Source organism: Pimephales promelas, chromosome 17 (genome assembly GCF_988280905.1).
Source record: "Pimephales promelas chromosome 17, fPimPro1.hap1.1, whole genome shotgun sequence".
NCBI lineage: Eukaryota > Metazoa > Chordata > Actinopteri > Cypriniformes > Leuciscidae > Pimephales > Pimephales promelas.
The window spans coordinates 206414-225140 of record NC_142785.1 but is presented as its reverse complement, the minus strand read 5'-3'; the positions used below and the strand labels follow the sequence as shown (position 1 = coordinate 225140).

At 41.1% G+C, this 18727-nt stretch overlaps 1 protein-coding gene across 9 annotated transcripts in view; it reads right to left on the bottom strand.

The window, feature by feature from the left end:
• Positions 1–18271, bottom strand: part of shisa6b (shisa family member 6b) — a 61332-nt gene extending 43061 nt beyond the window's left edge. For 5 of the 9 annotated variants that reach the window (XM_039653726.2, XM_039653727.2, XM_039653728.2 and 2 more), the window contains exons 1-4: positions 18149–18269; positions 16893–17624; positions 15722–15882; positions 5976–6074 (exon numbers count right to left, since the gene is read on the bottom strand). In XM_039653726.2, the coding sequence (XP_039509660.2) occupies positions 5976–6074; positions 15722–15882; positions 16893–17533 (901 nt within the window). In that variant the 5' untranslated portion in view covers positions 17534–17624; positions 18149–18269. Of the gene's footprint in view, positions 1–5975; positions 6075–15721; positions 15883–16892; positions 17625–18148 lie in introns of all 9 variants that reach the window. The other 4 variants (XM_089121729.1, XM_039653731.2, XM_089121730.1 and 1 more) reach the window with 2 other exon arrangements.
• Positions 18272–18727: the final 456 nt, after the last annotated feature.

Sequence of the window (18727 nt, the reverse complement as noted above, 5' to 3'; positions counted from 1 at the left end):
AAATACCCCAGTTTTCCCAGTCCACACTACATCACGAAAGCAGCGTTTCCAAATGTATCCACTTTGGAAAGTGTTTTAAAAGGCTCGTCTTCATCAATGAGAGCGTCGTCTCAGTGTGACGGAAGGCCAGCTGCGTTTTCAAACACACACACACACACACATTAGTGCGGACGAGGAAAATGAAGCACAGTCTCTTGCTTGAGCCGGAAGGGTTTCAGACTTGCTTTCTCTCGGGGTTTGGGTCCTGGAGCGAGAGCACGACGGGCTGACATTTACAGATCCGCTGTTCTGGACGCAGCGGGAGGATTCTCCTGATTGTCGTCACACTGATGAGTTTGCGGTTCTCGTGTGTTTGATTAGGACTCTGCAGGACTCTGTCGATGTGACGGATCGTTTATCTGTCCACACTGAAGGAGAAACCGTGACTCAATCACAGCCAATCAGAAAAGTGTGTGCAGAAGGCCAATCAGGCTCTCGTGGGCGGAGCTATCCCAGCAGAAGAGCTGCGGACGGACTGGATTTCACACGAGGAACGGAGAAAACGCCAGTAAAACACACGATCATCAGATTAAACTAACACCCAGCCATGGTGGATCCTGACATCGGGTTTCGTGACGTTTATATGAGCCTGATTTCCACACCGGGAAATACAATATAGGTCTAACTCCAGGTGGTCACTAACATCAACGTGATATACGTCATCATATCGTCCAGCCCTTAAACTTGGTTAGTTTTTTGTCAGTGTTGATTTAAAAACATTCAATTATGCAGAATACACAATGGTAAATATTTAATTGATGAGTTGTCAATACAATATATAACAATACAATACATAGAGTGTGGTTTTACTCTGTAATTTAGGATATTGACACAAACTGATACATTTCTTGTAAAATCGAGTGGTTCAGTCAATCTCGAAGCTCTTTCCCGTTTTACTGTGTTTGTGTTTTGGCGGCTGCTGCCACTCGGTGTTTCTGCCACTCGGACGTCACGCGCATACACGACTGAAGCCGAGCCGGATCGACGGCATCTGCTTCCTCTTACTTTTATTTTCACAGCTAATGTGTTTACTTGTGTTTGCATAATTGCACATTCCTCAACGCTGTTAAAAAGGCATTGGTGTTGCGGCTTACACTCCTAATCAGTTTCCAAACACCGGCGATAGTGCTTTACAAATCTACTCGTTTAAGGACAAGCCTTTCCAAACCCGAGACCCGCACCGCGTCTCCATAACATCAGAAACTGCAATCAGGCATCAGTCAGGATGATTTAATGTTGCTTATGTCAGAAGAAGGTGTGTGTTAATAACTTTTCAGCCACGGATAATATCCCTTAAAATCCAATCCCTCACCCACCAGTTGTTCTGTCAATCAAAGCGAAGCATGTGTTGTGCTATAATCATTCCCTTTATCAGAATAATGAAGGAACCGATCGAGCCTGGTGGGGTTAGACCAGACTAAACGATCAATGTCGGTTTAAAAACTCAAACCTTGATCTGTTAAACCTGTCTGATCTGGAGGCCGTCAATCAAAGCGGCCGTCTGAAAGATATTCCAGATCTTATATGCAAATCAACAATATTTAACATATCATGGGAGAAATGCCAATGAGTTCTCAGCTCAAGAATAATAAGAGAATTTCCGAGCATTTCAATATCTGTCAGACTGGCGTTTATTATTGGAATGGATATTTCAAAAGATTGCTTTCAAACGAGTGGGAAAAGGACTGAATATGAAGATTACTTGAACATTTATGGATGGCCAAAATGAGAGAGAAACACACACTCAGGAATAGCCCAGAACGGTCCCTTTTTACACATTCTGTTGACTTTACGTATAAGATCATCAGAAGTCACGCCGTCAGATATATACAGTAAAGTCTTGAAGGCAAAATGTTCCCCAGATGAGGTTAAGTTAGTCCCTCACTCTAATGCACGTTAGACCTGTTCTGGCGGAGGGATGCGGCTGAAGATAAACCCACCGAGCGCTCCTGGGTCAGTGTGCTCTCCTGAAGACGACACCAGGACTCGCATATTAACACGTTTATGTGAAAGATTCGTCTCCATGTCTTCGGGGAAGTGCTCTTTATTCCAGCCGAGCAGAACCAAAGGTCAGAGCTCATATCTGTCCCTGTCCAGAACCAGCCGTGTGAGAGAACGGTGACTTTGGGACACATACGGATATGAATAATGATGAGTTCTGCTTTGATTGAGTAAGCTTTATGTCTAATATACAGCACAGAGTGTTTCAGATAACAGGACAATCCTGCAGAAGAGAAGAGCGAGTGATGCTTCAGTTCTGTCCTAAAAAATGTTACTATTTAAGAACAAGAACTAAAGGCATTAAGATGTAATAAATAAGGTTCGTTACGTGATGATGCAAACACGCATGACTGAACGTTTGTTTTCTTGATCAGCCGCATGAGAAACGCGTTCATGGCCGTCAGAGAACAACACACCATTCACATGATTACGAGCACTCCACGCTTCAGCACTCCTCAACGACCCTCTAATCACCATGGAGAATCCTGGAGACCGGCCTATTCTGGAGCTCAAGAAGAGGAAGAGGAAGACGAGAGGAAGAGGAGAGCGGTGGCATGGCAACATCAGACCACAGGACCGCCAGAAACTGCAATTTATCAGCAGGGAAACAGTCCACGACATGTCGGCTTTAGTTACGGAGAGAACGGCCATCCGACACACACACACTCAGAGCCAGAGAACCGCCATCCGACACACACACACACACACACTCTGAGAGTCAGAGACACACACTCTCACTGCATCACTATCAGGAAGAGAGTGTGTGTGTTCGAAAAATATTGGTTTCACTGGAATGAATCAAACATACGTGTGTGTGTGTGTGTGTGTGTGTGTGTGTGTGTGTGTGTTTGGGTGTGTGTGTGACACCTAACCCCCGCTGCTCCCAACGAGCTGAATGGCCTTGCATGGCTGACAACGCCGTCGGTGTGTGTGTGTGTGTGTGTGTGTGTGTGTGTGTGTGTGTGTGTGTGTGTGTGTGTGTGTGTTTGGGTGTGTGTGTGACACCTAACCCCCGCTGCTCCCAACGAGCTGAATGGCCTTGCATGGCTGACAACGCCGTCGGTGTGTGTGTGTGTGTGTAAATGTGAGGCAATATCTAAAGCGCTTTGTGCTTATCATTGTCATCAAAGGACTTCCAGTCAAATAAACAAACTAAATGTATTCAGACTCCTTCAACATTTCTCACATCATCAGTTTATCCGCTATTAGTTTATAAATATGAGCAGAACTCAGTTCTCAGATCAGTGTTTGATATGTGACTGGTTTTGTCCGTCCTTCTGTTGGACTCTCACACATGAGTTATGTTGAATATCTGTCAGCTGGTAAATTTAACTACACAATTAGATAAGACCAAAAAAGTGCATTAGAAATTAAAGAAAAAACACATGGTCAGGTCAAAGTGTCGGAATAATTTTTGGTCTCAAATTTGTATATATTTTACAGGTATTTCACAGTCTGAAGAATGTCTGGGTATAATATATCACAGTATCTCAGTTTACTAATTTGCTCTCCTCACTTACACAGTAAAAAACACATTTATAATAATATCTGGTGTCTGAATAAATTTCGGTTTGACTGTATTTGATAAAGCTAAAGACGCTCAACACTGATTGTTAAATCGATGAACACTGGAGATGTGTCTTTCCAAAGTTAAACACACTGACTTCAGCCAATCCTGTGATTGTTGTCAATGTAGAAACTGCAGACATATTCCCCGTCAGCAGTCTAACCCGTATCTAAACAGTTTTATAGTTAGAGCGTATGTTACATAGTCCAGGCATTATCTTTAGAACAATCTATACGCAAGTGCACGTCTCAAATGATGAACTTATAGAAGATATATGCATTAAACATTAGTCATGAAAATCCCCAGGAAACGAAAGTAAGGTCCCTAAGCAAGATTCACAGGGTGAAAACAAAATGTCGATAACAAAGCATCGCAGGCCGGGCTGTAGATATAGTCGGAGAAATGAAGGGTGTTTTATCATGTTGAAACGCATCAGTCTGGAAAGCTTTCATTCCCCCTGCAGCGTCCAGATCCTTTCTCTCGTGTTTCATGACCAACAAAAATAGCCGTCCCTTCCACCGCCAGATGCTGAATAGGCCATTGTGAAAAGGGCACTAAAGACACATAACCCAAAAAAACACCGTCTCCGGCAGGTTGCTGCAGACAGACGGGGAAATAAATGGATTTTAGGTCAATGCTTTGTACTGGAGGAAATGAAATTGCAGTCCTAATGGAGATTGTCTTGTCCTCTCATGGTTATTTCGGTACGAGTTCCCCTGTTCTACGCTGTGTGTGTTACTGAGCCTCGACACACTGACGCACGTCACTCCTCGCTCGTTTCCTTGCCCTTACAGAAATGCCATTAATGTTGTCAGGTTTTCATGAGCGATTCTTTTGCACGGCGAGTAGATTCATTGTTGCCAGTCTGAGTCAGCAGAGAGCGCATGAATATTAATTTCTGCATAACCAGTGAGAGCTGACACATGTGCACGGCGTGTACGCGAGTGGGATGAAGAACGGCACCTTACCGAAGGCTATTAGATGAAGCTTGATGTGTTCATGTACGTGTTAGAAATCAGCTTCCACATCTTACAGAACGTCCGCATTACTCGAGTCAGACTGCAGACCCACGATACACACTTTCTGTAGAAATATTCAAAATAACATGCAGTCCAACCAAACATTATTCAGACAGCAGATATCAGTTTTGATATTTCTTCACTAGTGTGATCAGGACACTATAGATCATTTCTGTAAGAGAGGAGAGCAGAATAAAGTAAACTGTGACATATTACACCCACAACATATTCTTCATACAGTGAGTACCAGAGACATTTATACACATTTGGGGCCAATAATGAGTCCTCCACTTTGAGCTGTAATTGCTGATGCTCTTTTTACACACACACTGAACAACATGAAGCATTGCTTGGTCACTGGTTGAGCTAAACTGGTCTTATCTAATTGTGTAGTTAAATTTACCAGCTGACAGATATTCAACATAACTCATGTGTGAGAGTCCAACAGAAGGACGGACAAAACCAGTCACATATCAAACACTGATCTGAGAACTGAGTTCTGCTCATATTTATTACCATTTTATAAACTAATAGCGGATAAACTGATAATGTGAGAAATGTTGAAGGAGTCTGAATAAAACAGTATTTTAGGTTTTATCTGATTTTCAGTGAAGTTTATTTGTAATCCCTGACATTAACCACTGGGACTCTTTAACTGTTTACTGTCTCAAATCCACTTCATCCACTGTGTTTAGAATTCAGAATTTCTAAAGAAATAAAAATCAAATTCAATTTAAAGTTAACGCTGGAAAAATATAAATATTTAGGGTTTTAAATGTGCATTTAATCTTCTACCAAATTTGGATAACATATATCTCATAAAAAAATGAATAGAAAATAAACCAGCTTTGTTGTGAACTCTATTGTGGGAAGTGAAGATAGAAAACCCGGAACAATGGAGCGGACTGATGTCTGAAAGCTGTGAGCAGTGTGTGGAAATCTCTGTTTGTTTCTTGTACATGTTAAACTCAAGCTTTGGCTTCTTTGGGAACAACTTCAGTCACACAAACTAACAAACCTCTCAACATTAAAGGGTCATGAACTGAGAAATTGACATGTAAGAGGCCATCGAATCATACTGTACGTACTGTACTGTACGTTTCAGAACTTAAAACTTCCTTGTTAATCTTTTATCGAAACCGAGCTGCGACTCCGAGTTTCACTTCCGCGTTTCATTAGCTAATAGATGTGCACAATACAGCATGAGACTCGTTGAGTCAGAAGAGCCTCAAGAACAGGATCGCAGATCAAGCCAGATTCTGTGCACTGAGAATCTCCGGCTGAGAAATAAAACGTTTGTTATGGAAAAATGTTTTCATTCATTAAGCAGCGAAATACAATCACGTTACCTTTGACGTGACTTCGGCCCAGTGTCACAAAGCCGGAGGAGATGAAGTTGTGCAGGTCGTGTCCGCCTCCTCGAGTGCTCTCCTTCGAGTAATGAGCTCCTGTGAAAGACATGTAGAAGATCATCATCACATGTAGAAGATCATCACATCATCACACGTAGAAGATCATCACATCATCACATGTAGAAGATCATCATCACATGTAGAAGACCATCATCACATGTAGAAGACCATCATCACATGTAGAAGATCATCACATCATCACATGTAGAAGATCATCATCACATGTAGAAGATCATCACATCATCACATGTAGAAGATCATCACATCGTCACATGTAGAAGATCATCACATCATCACATGTAGAAGACCATCATCACATGTAGAAGATCATCACATCGTCACATGTAGAAGATCATCACATCATCACATGTAGAAGACCATCATCACATGTAGAAGATCATCACATCATCACATGTAGAAGAACATCGTCACATGTAGAAGATCATCACATCATCACATGTAGAAGACCATCATCACATGTAGAAGATCATCACATCATCACATGTAGAAGATCATCACATCATCACATGTAGAATATCTCTGCAGTTCTTCCTTCCAGAGTAAACACCCGTCTGAAGCAGAACAGGACTAATCCCCAGTGCATTTCAAGATTTATGACTTTCCATAACTCATGGGTAAAGTCACCTTGTCCACACAACAGAATATTATACCAATATGCTGGCACTGTCCGAGGTCTTATATTAATTCCTGACGTTCTAATTATCAATGAAATAGCAGCATAACGCTAACCTTGAGCACCATCTGGGAGTTTGGTGACGTGTTCACTCAAACATGAGCATCACGTCTACATGTTTCTGGCCTTCAGTGCCAGCAGATCTCTGAAGAATCCAAACGCTCGTCATGTTCACATGTCCACCCAAACATGAGTATTCTGACATAAATGATGTCCTCACCATTATGTTGTTTCAAACCTGTATGCACTTCTTTTTCTTCTGAACACAAAAGAAGGTATTTTGAAGAATGTCGGTAACCAAACAGTTGATTGACCCCATTGACTTCCATTGAAAGAAAACAATACTCAACTCATTGGTTACAGACATTCTGAAAAATATCTTCTTTTGTGTTCAGCAGCGAAAAGAAACTCGTACAGCTTTGAAACCACTTTCGGGTGAGTAAATGATTCATTTTGAAGTGAACTATTCCTTTAAGCTCTGAAACTTGCAGGATATTTTAATGGTACAACGTCCTCGTACAGTAAATGTCTCAAGAACAAAGCAAATTTAATGACCCCTTTCATTAATCTATCCATCCATTAAATCCACCACTGTTTAAGATCAATAAGATGTGCTTTTCACAGCTAAACAAAAAGCACAGCAGGAAGTACAAGGCTGAAGAATCAAAAGGTTGAGCAGTAGAAAACACTGAGTTAAAATGTTGTTTACAGAGTCTGTCAGATTCTCATACTGAGAGCCAGCTTGTTCAAAGATGCTTTTGCTTCGGATCACTAGGAACAGTTGGAGAAACAGAAAACAACACAGTCCTCTGAATCAAATAACTCAACATGAGGCAGGAGATCCAGAACGCAATAAACTTCTCTCACTCCAAAGCCCAAGCATCCCCTGCTCAGGTGAGCCGCTTGCCGAGAGTTCATTACGACTATGGCGCTGAACACTGTCTGTGTGTGAGGATGATGCCGAGGCCTTGCTGCACACCACAGGGAGAAATACACACACACTTTATGGCCCGTCCAACTTTGATATTAATTGCTAAGTGTAGCGATGAGGAGGCTATAAGTTAAAAAATGTGTAGAGCCGTATCGTTATGAAATTGCCCATTGGCACTCCACATCTTAATTAAACTAATTACATCATAGTTTAATAAGCCAGACATTTTTTATGCATGCAATGCTGATCTCTTAAAGCAATATTTGAGCAAATACACACAAACGCCTAGAGAAATGCATTCACTTCTTTCTTTCTTTCTTTCTTTCTTTCTTTGCCTTATTTTGGGAGAAAGGCTGTGTTATGATTTGTTCAGGGATATTTCTAATCTAATATATTATGCATACATCATCAAATCATTCTTTAGTCATTTTCACATTCAGTGTGAATCCCTCTATAAGCAAAGCATTTTTTACACTTCGTCACGGCTGCCATTTTAAAACAATATTCTGTATGATTTGATAAAGAGAGTCCAATTGTGTTTCATAGCATAACAACTCTAATTATTCACAGATGGTGAAAACCAAGATCATGTTGTAAACATCATTTTGGACTAAAGTCTTTCCTTGCAGTAAACACTCTTGTGCATCAGTGCATGTGAGATTATTCAGTTCACATCACTGCAATTACACACACTTCAGGAAAATACTGGTGAACACTGGCCCACTGACCGACCCGCTCCCTGAGGAAAACACTGGCCCTTAACATCGACCCGGGACCGGCCCGATCACTGAGGAAAACACCTTAACATCGACCCGGGACCGACCCGATCACTGAGGAAAACACTGGCCCTTAAACTCGACCCGGGACCGGCCCGATCACTGAGGAAAACACCTTAACATCGACCCGGGACCGACCCGATCACTGAGGAAAACACTGGCCCTTAAACTCGACCCGGGACCGGCCCGATCACTGAGGAAAGCTGACCAGGAATGAGATGTCTGACAAGACAAAGTCACCCAGAACACGAATGCCACACAAACAGCTGCGTACATGTGAAGGGTTTCATACAAACTCAGCTCAACATATACTTCTGCAATAATGCTGATTACCACAAAAGGAATTTAGAGTAAAAACAGAATAATTCTGAAAAAGCACAAATCTGTCTTACACTGAGCCACTTTTGAAGGGTCAAAATATAAACTCTGTTTCAATAGTATAGCCACAACACATAAACAATATACCTGCTTCCATGAGGGTGGGAGAAAAAGAAAAAGCTTATTATCCTTGTGTAACAAATAATTCCAATTATACCTTCACTGCCATGACAACATAATGACCAAAACCCCAAAACCACCATGAAAACGATGAGAACAAATTTGCAGCTCAGATAATACACACTCTTCAACAGAAGAAATGCTGTTTTATAATTATAAGCATCACATTTTTGTGTTTAAATCCTCCAAAACTGGCCTCACTGTAACCCAACATTTGGAGGAACAACTAATTTTTGCTTTTGTGGTTGTCATCATCCTCCTCATCATCATCATCATCATCATCATGCCACAAATGCTGTCAAACTGGTATTGCAACAACTAATGAATGGAGAAAAGAGCCCGATCTCGAACGTTTCATGACCTCCACTGCCATATCGACCCTGATCCCAGGTCAGGGGTCAAGTGCTCTCATTTACGTCATCCTGCACTTCAAGGGCACTTTGTAATGAGGCTAAGGAAAATATACAGTATAAATCTCCCTTAAAGTGCTTTATAAGGGGCTTCAGGAGCAATAGATCAGCAGGAGAGATTGGTGTTCAACCTAAATCTCCTTCAGTTTGTGGTTGTTGCCATATGACTGACATTTATCTCCCTTAAGTCAAAGCTGCCATTTGCGTGATCATAACTCATGAGAACGTCCAACAAAGTCCCTCCGTGACCTTGGCAATAATGAAATTCAGCACAGCCTTCAATCAAAACACGGCAGAGAGGGTGCGGATCAAAACGGCTCATCCGTGATGGACTCCTATGTAAATATGGCATGAGAAGTAGAGTTAACCTGGCGGATCACATGACAAGAAGAGATGCTGCAATGAGATCAACATGATATCTAACCCATCAATAGCCATCCAAACTCAGCCCAGACGTCTAAAACAAGACAAAATTTGGGCTGTCAGAGAAAATTTAATAGATATCTAAACCAGAGCCTATGAATAGACTAATAGACTAATAGACTAAGATATTTTGGCAAAAATTCATGTAACCAAATTCAAGTTTATTTTGGCTAGATGTGTGTTACTCAAAGCCGGACTATATCGGGTCAATAGTTAACCTACTCATAGCCGGACTAGCCGACTGCTTATAAACATATTAATGGCACAGGTGAAATTACACTATATTTAGCAGAAACAGGGCAACCATGATATATGGGCAACATGTTTGTACATGTTTGTGTTTTTGAGAGAATATTGTTTATGCTTGGTTATTGTAAAAACTAAAAAAGAAAGTTTCTTAAATAAGGCCCCAAAACACATACTAAATATGCGTTCACAAGACTTTTGACCAATGGATGTTGTTGTCTAGGGTTTTTTCTTCACAATGATCAGAAAATCATCCTCCTAATCGTTCACATAAAACTGTGAATTTGGTTATATTGAGAAAAACATTTTTTTTGTTTGCCAAGGCAATATGCGAATGGGTATGAACAGGCCAGCCCCATCATGAATAATCAGGTGATTCTCACCTGAGAGACAAAGACACGCATAATAATGAGCCTTTCATTCAGGTGAGTCAGACAAGAAAAAAATGAAAGGACAACACACACACACACACACACACATATATATATATATATATATATATATATATATATATATATATATATATATATATATATATATATGAGAAGTTCAGATGCAAAAGCCTGTAAGTGCCATTTGAAATTCTTCTAGAATGATCATTTTTATCACGTTGATTGATACACTTAAACACTTCACGTTGATTCACTTAAATGACAATTAATAGGCAGTCTTCATTGCAACTTAAGTGAAATTACTGAACTTATATATACAAGCTTGATAAAATTATCACTCTAGAAGAATTTCAAATGGCACTTAGAGGCTTTTGCATCTGAACTCTTCATATATATATATATATATATATATATATATATATACATATTTCCCTTTCTTCGAGCTGCGTTGTCAAACGCGATGGGAACGCTCTGCGTGATTGCGTCGTGAAGCGTCTGTACAATCAGTCCAATGAGAGAGTAGGACGTCAGGTGACGTCATCGACCAGGAAACTATAAAGCACCCTTGAGATCAGACCGCGACAGCTTCTGTAGCCTTCAGCAAGCGATCTCTGTACTCTGTCCTTGTCTATTTATTGTTGTTTGTCAAACCCAAGAAAATAAATATTTATCACTATCTATATTTATGGCAAGCAAGATTATAGACGCTGTGTGGTTCCCTGCCCTCGTTACATCACGGGTGGGGACACACATCAGCTATTTGTTTGGGAGTGGAGCATGTCAGCGGTCAGTTCTCGAGGGAGCTGAGCTGACTGTGGGCATTGCGAGAAGCTGTCCGCGAGGACGCTCCACTCCCGCCGGGCGTTCTCCGAGGAGGACGGTTCGGTTCGCGGTCCCCGCGCGGGTCTCTGTTGCCGAGGCACGGAGACGACTCGCATTTCGGGGTTCGCAAATGGATCTGACAGCAGGGGTTGGGATGGGCTCAGCTCTATCTCAGCTTTCACATGCCAGATCTGGACTGCGATTTCTAGTTCCGAGGAATTGGTATCATTAGTGTTTTGTTTTAAAAAGAAACAGTACAAAACAAATGTTAAGAGAAAGGCAGATGTTTGACTTTTAAATGAATGAATAAATAAGTCAGCTCATATCTGCTGAATAAAGAGGAGCTTTTAAAAGGAGGTTTTATTTATGATTTTGCCAAATTTTGCTGGCTAGCTGAATATTATGAGATTGAAAAATAAATAAGAGTTTTTAGATTAAATTTATCTTAAAAACTAGAAAACTCTGTATCTCAGCCTCCTCGTCGGGGTTTATATTTTATGTGTTTAATCCCCATGATGTCTAATTATAGCAATATTTGGGTATTTCAGTGCCTCTGCAAGCTTTCTCTCTCCCGAGTCAGTGTCATCGTTTTTAACCCCGATGTTACCCACCCATCATAAATAATGAATACATTTTTATTAGGCAGCCTGGTGGGTATGAGTGTGAGCAGGGCCGGCTCTGTAAATCTGGGGGCCCTAAGCAGGATAATTTTGAGGCCCTGCCTTGCACTTAACAATGGAGTATTTCCACCGCAAACCGGCAACTGTATACAATCTAACCCAAATATAAAAAAAATCTTCAATAAAGTTGTTGCATATAGGCTACAGGTGTTGCTGGAGTATTGATCTTTGAACTTGTTTTCCCTTTTCCACACTTTAAAAAGAGGGAGAAGTTAGACCAGTAATTTCTTTGCTTCTTTATAAAGTGATTTTTTTCAACAGTTTTTTCTTTTTTTTTTCTGCACCCGATGGATAGACTCGTTTCATATACAAACTATCGACTACATCAAATAACATACCAGCAAGTAGCCTAGTGTTTTCACGATACTAGAATTTCTAACTTCGATATGATACCTTGAAAAATATCGATATTCGATACCATTTTCAATACCACAGAGAAAAAAAACTGACACAATATTAAGGGGGAAGTTTTTTTTCTATAAAGCTAAATATAACTAGAACATGACAATGAGGTATTTACATGAACAAAAATGTCCTGAGGTCTATTTTTTAATTGGACCAGAGGTAACATGACCCGTTGTATTTTTATTACTGTTATCAAAGATTAAAATATACTGTAACATAAAAGCAGTATCAAATTGGAGGATAGAGAGTCAGTAATGTATAATAGATTAAACATTCAATTTTTAGTTAAAGGCATTTCATAATTGAATTCAGAGATGCCATTGTCTATTTAGTTTAATTATATCTGCAATCAAATTGATGATAATCGCTAATAAAGGCAAAGTGCAGAATTAAATAATGAAGTTAAATAGGCACAAGCTAATTTATATTTGACCACTACAATATTTACTTGTCTAAGATTCCTCAGTCAGATTATGTTAACTTTAAGAAAACGGTGAAAAAACGAGACAACACAGACTCATATCAACAACAACAATACTAGGCCATCTTGGTTAATGTTTCAGAAAAGTTCAAATGAAAAGAGTTAGTGTTTCCTTTAGGATTTGGGGGCAAGTCTGTCCAAACAACAAACACCTGATGCTGATGCTGAGCATATATGCTGCCCTGGAACCTGTTCCTTAAGTCTGTTTTCACCTCTAAAATAATTGTAAAAAAAAAAAAAAAAAACAGGTTATGAGCAAATGGATAGTCGAGGCTATATCATTAGCTTATGAAGCGGCTGAACAGCTTTCACCTATGGCTGTTCGGGCCCGTTCTACTAGAAGTATGGCGGCCTCTACGGCCTTTATTCCGAGTGTTTCCCTTCTCGATATTTGTAATGCGGTAGGATGTCCTCTCTGCATACATTTGTCATTCCACTCCTGGGGCTAGTTTGCTTGCTTCTTAGTGTGCGCAAGGACTTCACACAGAACAGGCATTTCTCAGCATGGCGTAGTGGGTATGGGGTTCCCATCGCGTTTGACAACGCAGCTCGAAGTTCCCTCTCAGGGAAACAGGGTTACATACGTAACCTGAGACAATATATATATATATACATGTATGTATAAAATCAAAGTATAAATGAAAATCAAAACCCATTTTTAGTCATACCTGGGGAAAAAATCCTGGTCAAATGGGCCATGTAGAATTGGTTCAGAGTTAGACTTTAAAACATCTTGAAAAGAAAATAATATGAGCAGAAACTCTAGTCTAACTAAATGAACGTTCGTTTGTACGTCTGTTCAAACACCCGAATCATATTTAAACACTCTTTTTGGTTATACAGATAACTAATGTTTTTTATCGCTGTGGGCGTTTTTTTATGGCTTGCCTCAACATTAGCGTTTGAATAGCACGTGCTCTCAGTGGGCGGGGTCACATTAGCACATCATTCGCTGTAATGAGGTGAAAGGGAAAATACTGACATTTCTCTCTTTTCATACAGATTACACCAACTGAGAATAGTTGTTTTTTATATAAATGACTTCATTTAAAAGAAGAGGATTTCAGCTTCATAAAGAGAGATCTTTCGTGTCTCTGTGACAAGTATTTAATGAGTGCGTTTCTCAGTGCCCAGCAGCCAATAGGGCATCTAGTCTCTATATGAAATCTATGATTTACTCACCCCTGTGTCATCCAAGATGTCCATGTCTTTCTTTCTTCATGCAGTTGAAAAGAAATTAAGGTTTTTGATAAAAAACATTCCAGGATTTTCTCCATATAATGGACTTCAATGGGGTCCAAGTTTCAAGTTTCAAGTTTGTGTTTATTTATATAGCACATTTAAAAACAGCAAACAAGGCTGACCAAAGTGCTGAACAATACACATGATGAAGAGAAAAAAGAAAAGACAGAAAATACAAGGACAAACCACACATTCATAACAAAAACTCACAATGAGCTAAAAGCTAAAGAAAAAAAATATATGTTTTAAGAGAGGATTTAAAAACAGTTAAAGATTGAGAAGCTCTGATTTAAACTGGAAGGCTGTTCCAGAGCCTAGGGCCAGCAACAGCGAAGGCTCTGTCCCCTCTGTTCTTTAGCCGGTCCAAACGGTTCAAGGTCCAAATGAGAGTTTCAGTGCAGCTTCAAAGAGCTTTAAACGACACCAGACGATGAATAAGGGTCTTATCAAGGACTCTTCGAGTCATGACTCGAAAAAATATTTGTTCATTTTAAAGAACGAGTTTGAACAGGAGAGTCACGAACGCGCATCACAGAACAGAGCAAGGCGAGCATTTGAGCTTATAAAACTTACACTTTTTTAGTTATTTTTTATTTTTCTTGTTTCACTAGATAAGACCCCTATTCATCGTCTGGAATCGTTTAAAGCCCTTTGAACAGTTTGTAGTTTGCACTGAAACTGTCTTTTGGACCTTGAACCGTTTGGTTCCCATTGAAGTCCATTATATGGAGAAAATCCTGGAATGTTTTCATCAAAAACCTTCATTTCTTTTCAACTGAAGCAAGAAAGACATGGACATCTTGGATGACACGGGGGTGAGTAAATTATCAGCAAAAGTTTTTTTTAAAGTGACCTACTCATCGCTGGACTATATCAGGTCTATAGTTAACCTAGAAGAAGAAATGATGGCTATTGGTTGCTGGGAGGCGTTGGGCACACGGCCTGCAGCAAAACACACGCAGTCCAACACGAGCCCCTGATTCTCATGCTCACATTAGCCAATATCATAACTGTGACTGAAGCTTGTCCAAAGCCTATCCAGAGTCCCACAGAGGCATCATAGGAGGTGCAGATGCAAACACTCTTCCAAACGTGGCTTGATTAGTTAAGATGCCAACTCTGATGTCTCACTTTGGCAAAATACTCCGACTGCAATCCCAGAGTACATGCATGCAAGGAAGAAAAAAATCAAGAAATGGTTTACAAATAATAATTAAAAAAAGTGTAGTTCAGTGTAATTAAAAACAGATTGTTATTTGTTCATGCTATGTGTTTTTATGATTATATCGATTGTTCCAAACCATATGACACTTGGGGACATTTAATTTAATATCCAACAATATTATTGATCTCCTGCATTGACATGAGAACTGAACTGTTTCTCCAGACCCACTATATATAAATTAACTAAATCAATAACTTTTTTACAACAAAAATGAAGCATCACTGAAGTTACTCAAACTGGACTGTGACGCTATTCTCTGTGTTGTCCTGTTATCTCAGTAAACACTCTGTGCTGTAGAAATAAAACTGCCTTGACGTGCGCGAGGTTGTGTGACGGTTAGCATCACTAGCGTTTGGAACAGAGCTCAGGTAAATCAGTCAAGTGTTTCATTAAAGGGACAAACACTACAGCCGTGGGAGAGCCAGGCATGGATGTTAGACTGGCGTCAGGCCACTCACCGTGATTGGATTTGGAGCTGTGGACCGGGGTGTAGTGGTTTTTAGAGCCCGTTCGCTGTGGCGTGTCGTCTTTGGAGGAGCAGTTCATCGCAGCAAAGTTCTCACAGTCGTACTGAGATATAGGAATCGGTCCTTGTTGTCGAAGTATATCTGCCAGGGCTCTGGGGAGAATCGGACACATACATCAGCTTACAGCGTTCAGGTGAAAGATCACCTCTCTACACTACTGCATTTGCAAAGAAAGAGAGAGAGAGAGAGAGAGAGAGAGAGAGAGAGAGAGAGAGAGAGAGAGAGAGAGAGAGAAAGAAAGAAAGAAAGAAAGAAAGAAAGAAAGAAAGAAAGAAAGAAAGAAAGAAAGAAAGAAAGAAAGAAAGAAAGAAAGAAAGAAAGGTTGGTTGGTCTATAAATAAGTGTTAATCATCAGTGAGCGTCGTCTCAATCCTGCACCTGGAAACACTGGAAGCCCCGAGGATCTGAAAGTCACAGTTCGCTCTGCTCATGTTTACCATTACCTGAGAAATTCAATTATTTTTGCATTAGTTGCCCTGCAGTGGCTGAGCAGACAGATGAGTCAACAGCACACTTTCATATTACATACATTTTCTGTTTGTTTGTTTGCTTGTTTGTTTGGGCGTTCCAGTGTAGACTATAGTTTTTAGCAGATATCGTTTCCAGAGCAAGAGCAAGACGTCCGACTGCATAACGTTTTATACGTTCACCTGGGAACATGTAGTGTGTTCAACCCAGCCATTCACACGGATGATGGAAGAAACGTTTGCATTATATATAAGTACATCATTCTACACTCTCCAAAATAACAGTGGATTTGCAGCAATGCACCAAAAGGACCAAAAAAACAAACAAAAAACATGCGAGATAATACACATCATGAAACCACAGATTGAGGAAATTGATTTTACATTCACATCTAATGTATCCAAAACTTTGCAATTAAAATGATCTGAAGCCCTCCTCGCTGATGCTGTGGATACACACTCCTGAATCTGTGTGTTATGAACCCTAAACACTCTCCCTCCAACACTAGATGGGCTAGATGAGATGGTGCATATTAAAACACATCACACAAGAGATGGCCAGACCAGTCCACAAGAATATGAGCATGTGTCGCAGCAGAACTACAGTTTTAGGAGACGGGAGGTGCGCCGCTCACCTGTGAATGTTCATTTCCTGAGGAGGTTGGGTTGCTTTGTCATAAGCGACTTTAGTGGAAACCCCGAGGACTATAATAAAAGCGATGACCCCACAGGTGATGTAGACCGCGGTGTTGGTTTGGTCCATGCTGGGGTCGTACGTATCACCTGTTGGGGTTGGTGAAGGGGGCACAGTTTTCACCCAGTCCGGCTTGTTGTAGTTCTTGCATGTTCTCTGGTCCAACCGGTTGCCTTTGAACTGGCAGCAGAAGCGCAGGTAACAGGACCCGCAACAGTAGCGGTGATCGGTGTTATTGCACTCGAACTCCTTGTCGAACTGGCCGCTCACGTCGTAGTACCCGAGGCAGGTCTCGTGCGCGCGCGCCTGGATGACGCGCTGCGTGGACGCGGGCGTCGCGACGGTGGTTCCGTTCAGTTCCTTCGGTTTCTGCGCTCTTTTGGGTGCGGGTTTGGCTCGTTTGGCAGTCAGGGTGCAGAACACGTTGAGCGGGTCCAGATAGATGAGCAGCAGCAGAATGTGTCGAATCCCCATGGCGCGGCGCGTCGGGAACGCTCGCGGTGGCTTCGGCTTCAGGCGCGTTGATCCTCTGCGGTCCGCATGCCTGATGATGTGCAGATTCCGATGAAAGGCGCCATTCATTCACTGAGATCTCCTTCCCTCATCCTGGTTTTAGTCAGTCACTGGGAGTCTCCTGTCAGACCAGCCTTTACACGTCACTATCCATCTCGCGCTGGAAGAAGTGGAGACGAACTTAATTGTTGGCTAATTAAATGATTAGACACTAACTCTGACAAATGTATCAGACTAAAACGAGCTCACTCGCATCATTGACAGATTTCTTTCTATTAACCATTGTTGTTTTACACATGAGTAATATTTTATCTATCATCGCATTTTTTGTGGTATACATTCCCGGTTTCTCGGTAGGCTGCAATCGGTCTGATGTGGCAAACGATGTGTGCCCGCTTTACAGTTGTGCATTCGATGCATCATTGACAAACTATAGGGACAATAATATCACGTTACATGGGAAACAATAGAATGCATTAAAAGCTATTTCATGTGGATTTTCTGTCTATGAAATGCTTATATAGCCTACACATTGCTTTTCTATAATTTCCATACATGCGCTAAAAATCTCGATAACAATGTACAAACAATAAATTCGCGTTCCAAATTGATCAACACGTCTATTACTGTTTCCGTCGCTTTTATGCGGTTACATAATGAGTGCAGTCCTTCCTCAGCACTTACCGTGACTCTCTGCTTCAGTCGGGTGTGTGGAGTGTGTGTGGCAGTCAGTCTCCTGTCCCGAACACACTCACACACTCACTGACGGTCCGCCTACAGTCTCTCGGCCGCTCCTGCATCACACACACACACACACACACACACACACACACACACACACACACACACACTGTCTCTCTCTCTCTGGGTCTTAATTTCCTCCCTACACACATTGCCACACCTATTCATCAGCTTTTATTACGTGCCATTTGATATAGTTGCAAAGCCGTTTTTAAAGCCTTTTAGACATTGCATGGATTTATTTCCTCTGTGTGCGGAAAGTGCTGAATAAAATCTGCAAACAGCACTGAATAGATTTCCTTTAGCAGTCTCTCACTCCTGCACGCGTTCATTGATTTCAGTTCCTGCAGACTTTTGGCCAGTCCTGGGAAACAGCAGTCATATGAAGTCACACGAACCATTAAAGGATGTTGTGTGGAAGACTGAAGGAATACATGTGTGTGTTCAGGACTCTCTGTATATTCAGTCTAGCTGTTCTCTGTCCCATGAATCGCTCCCATATGCGCCTTAATGGTGACAAGC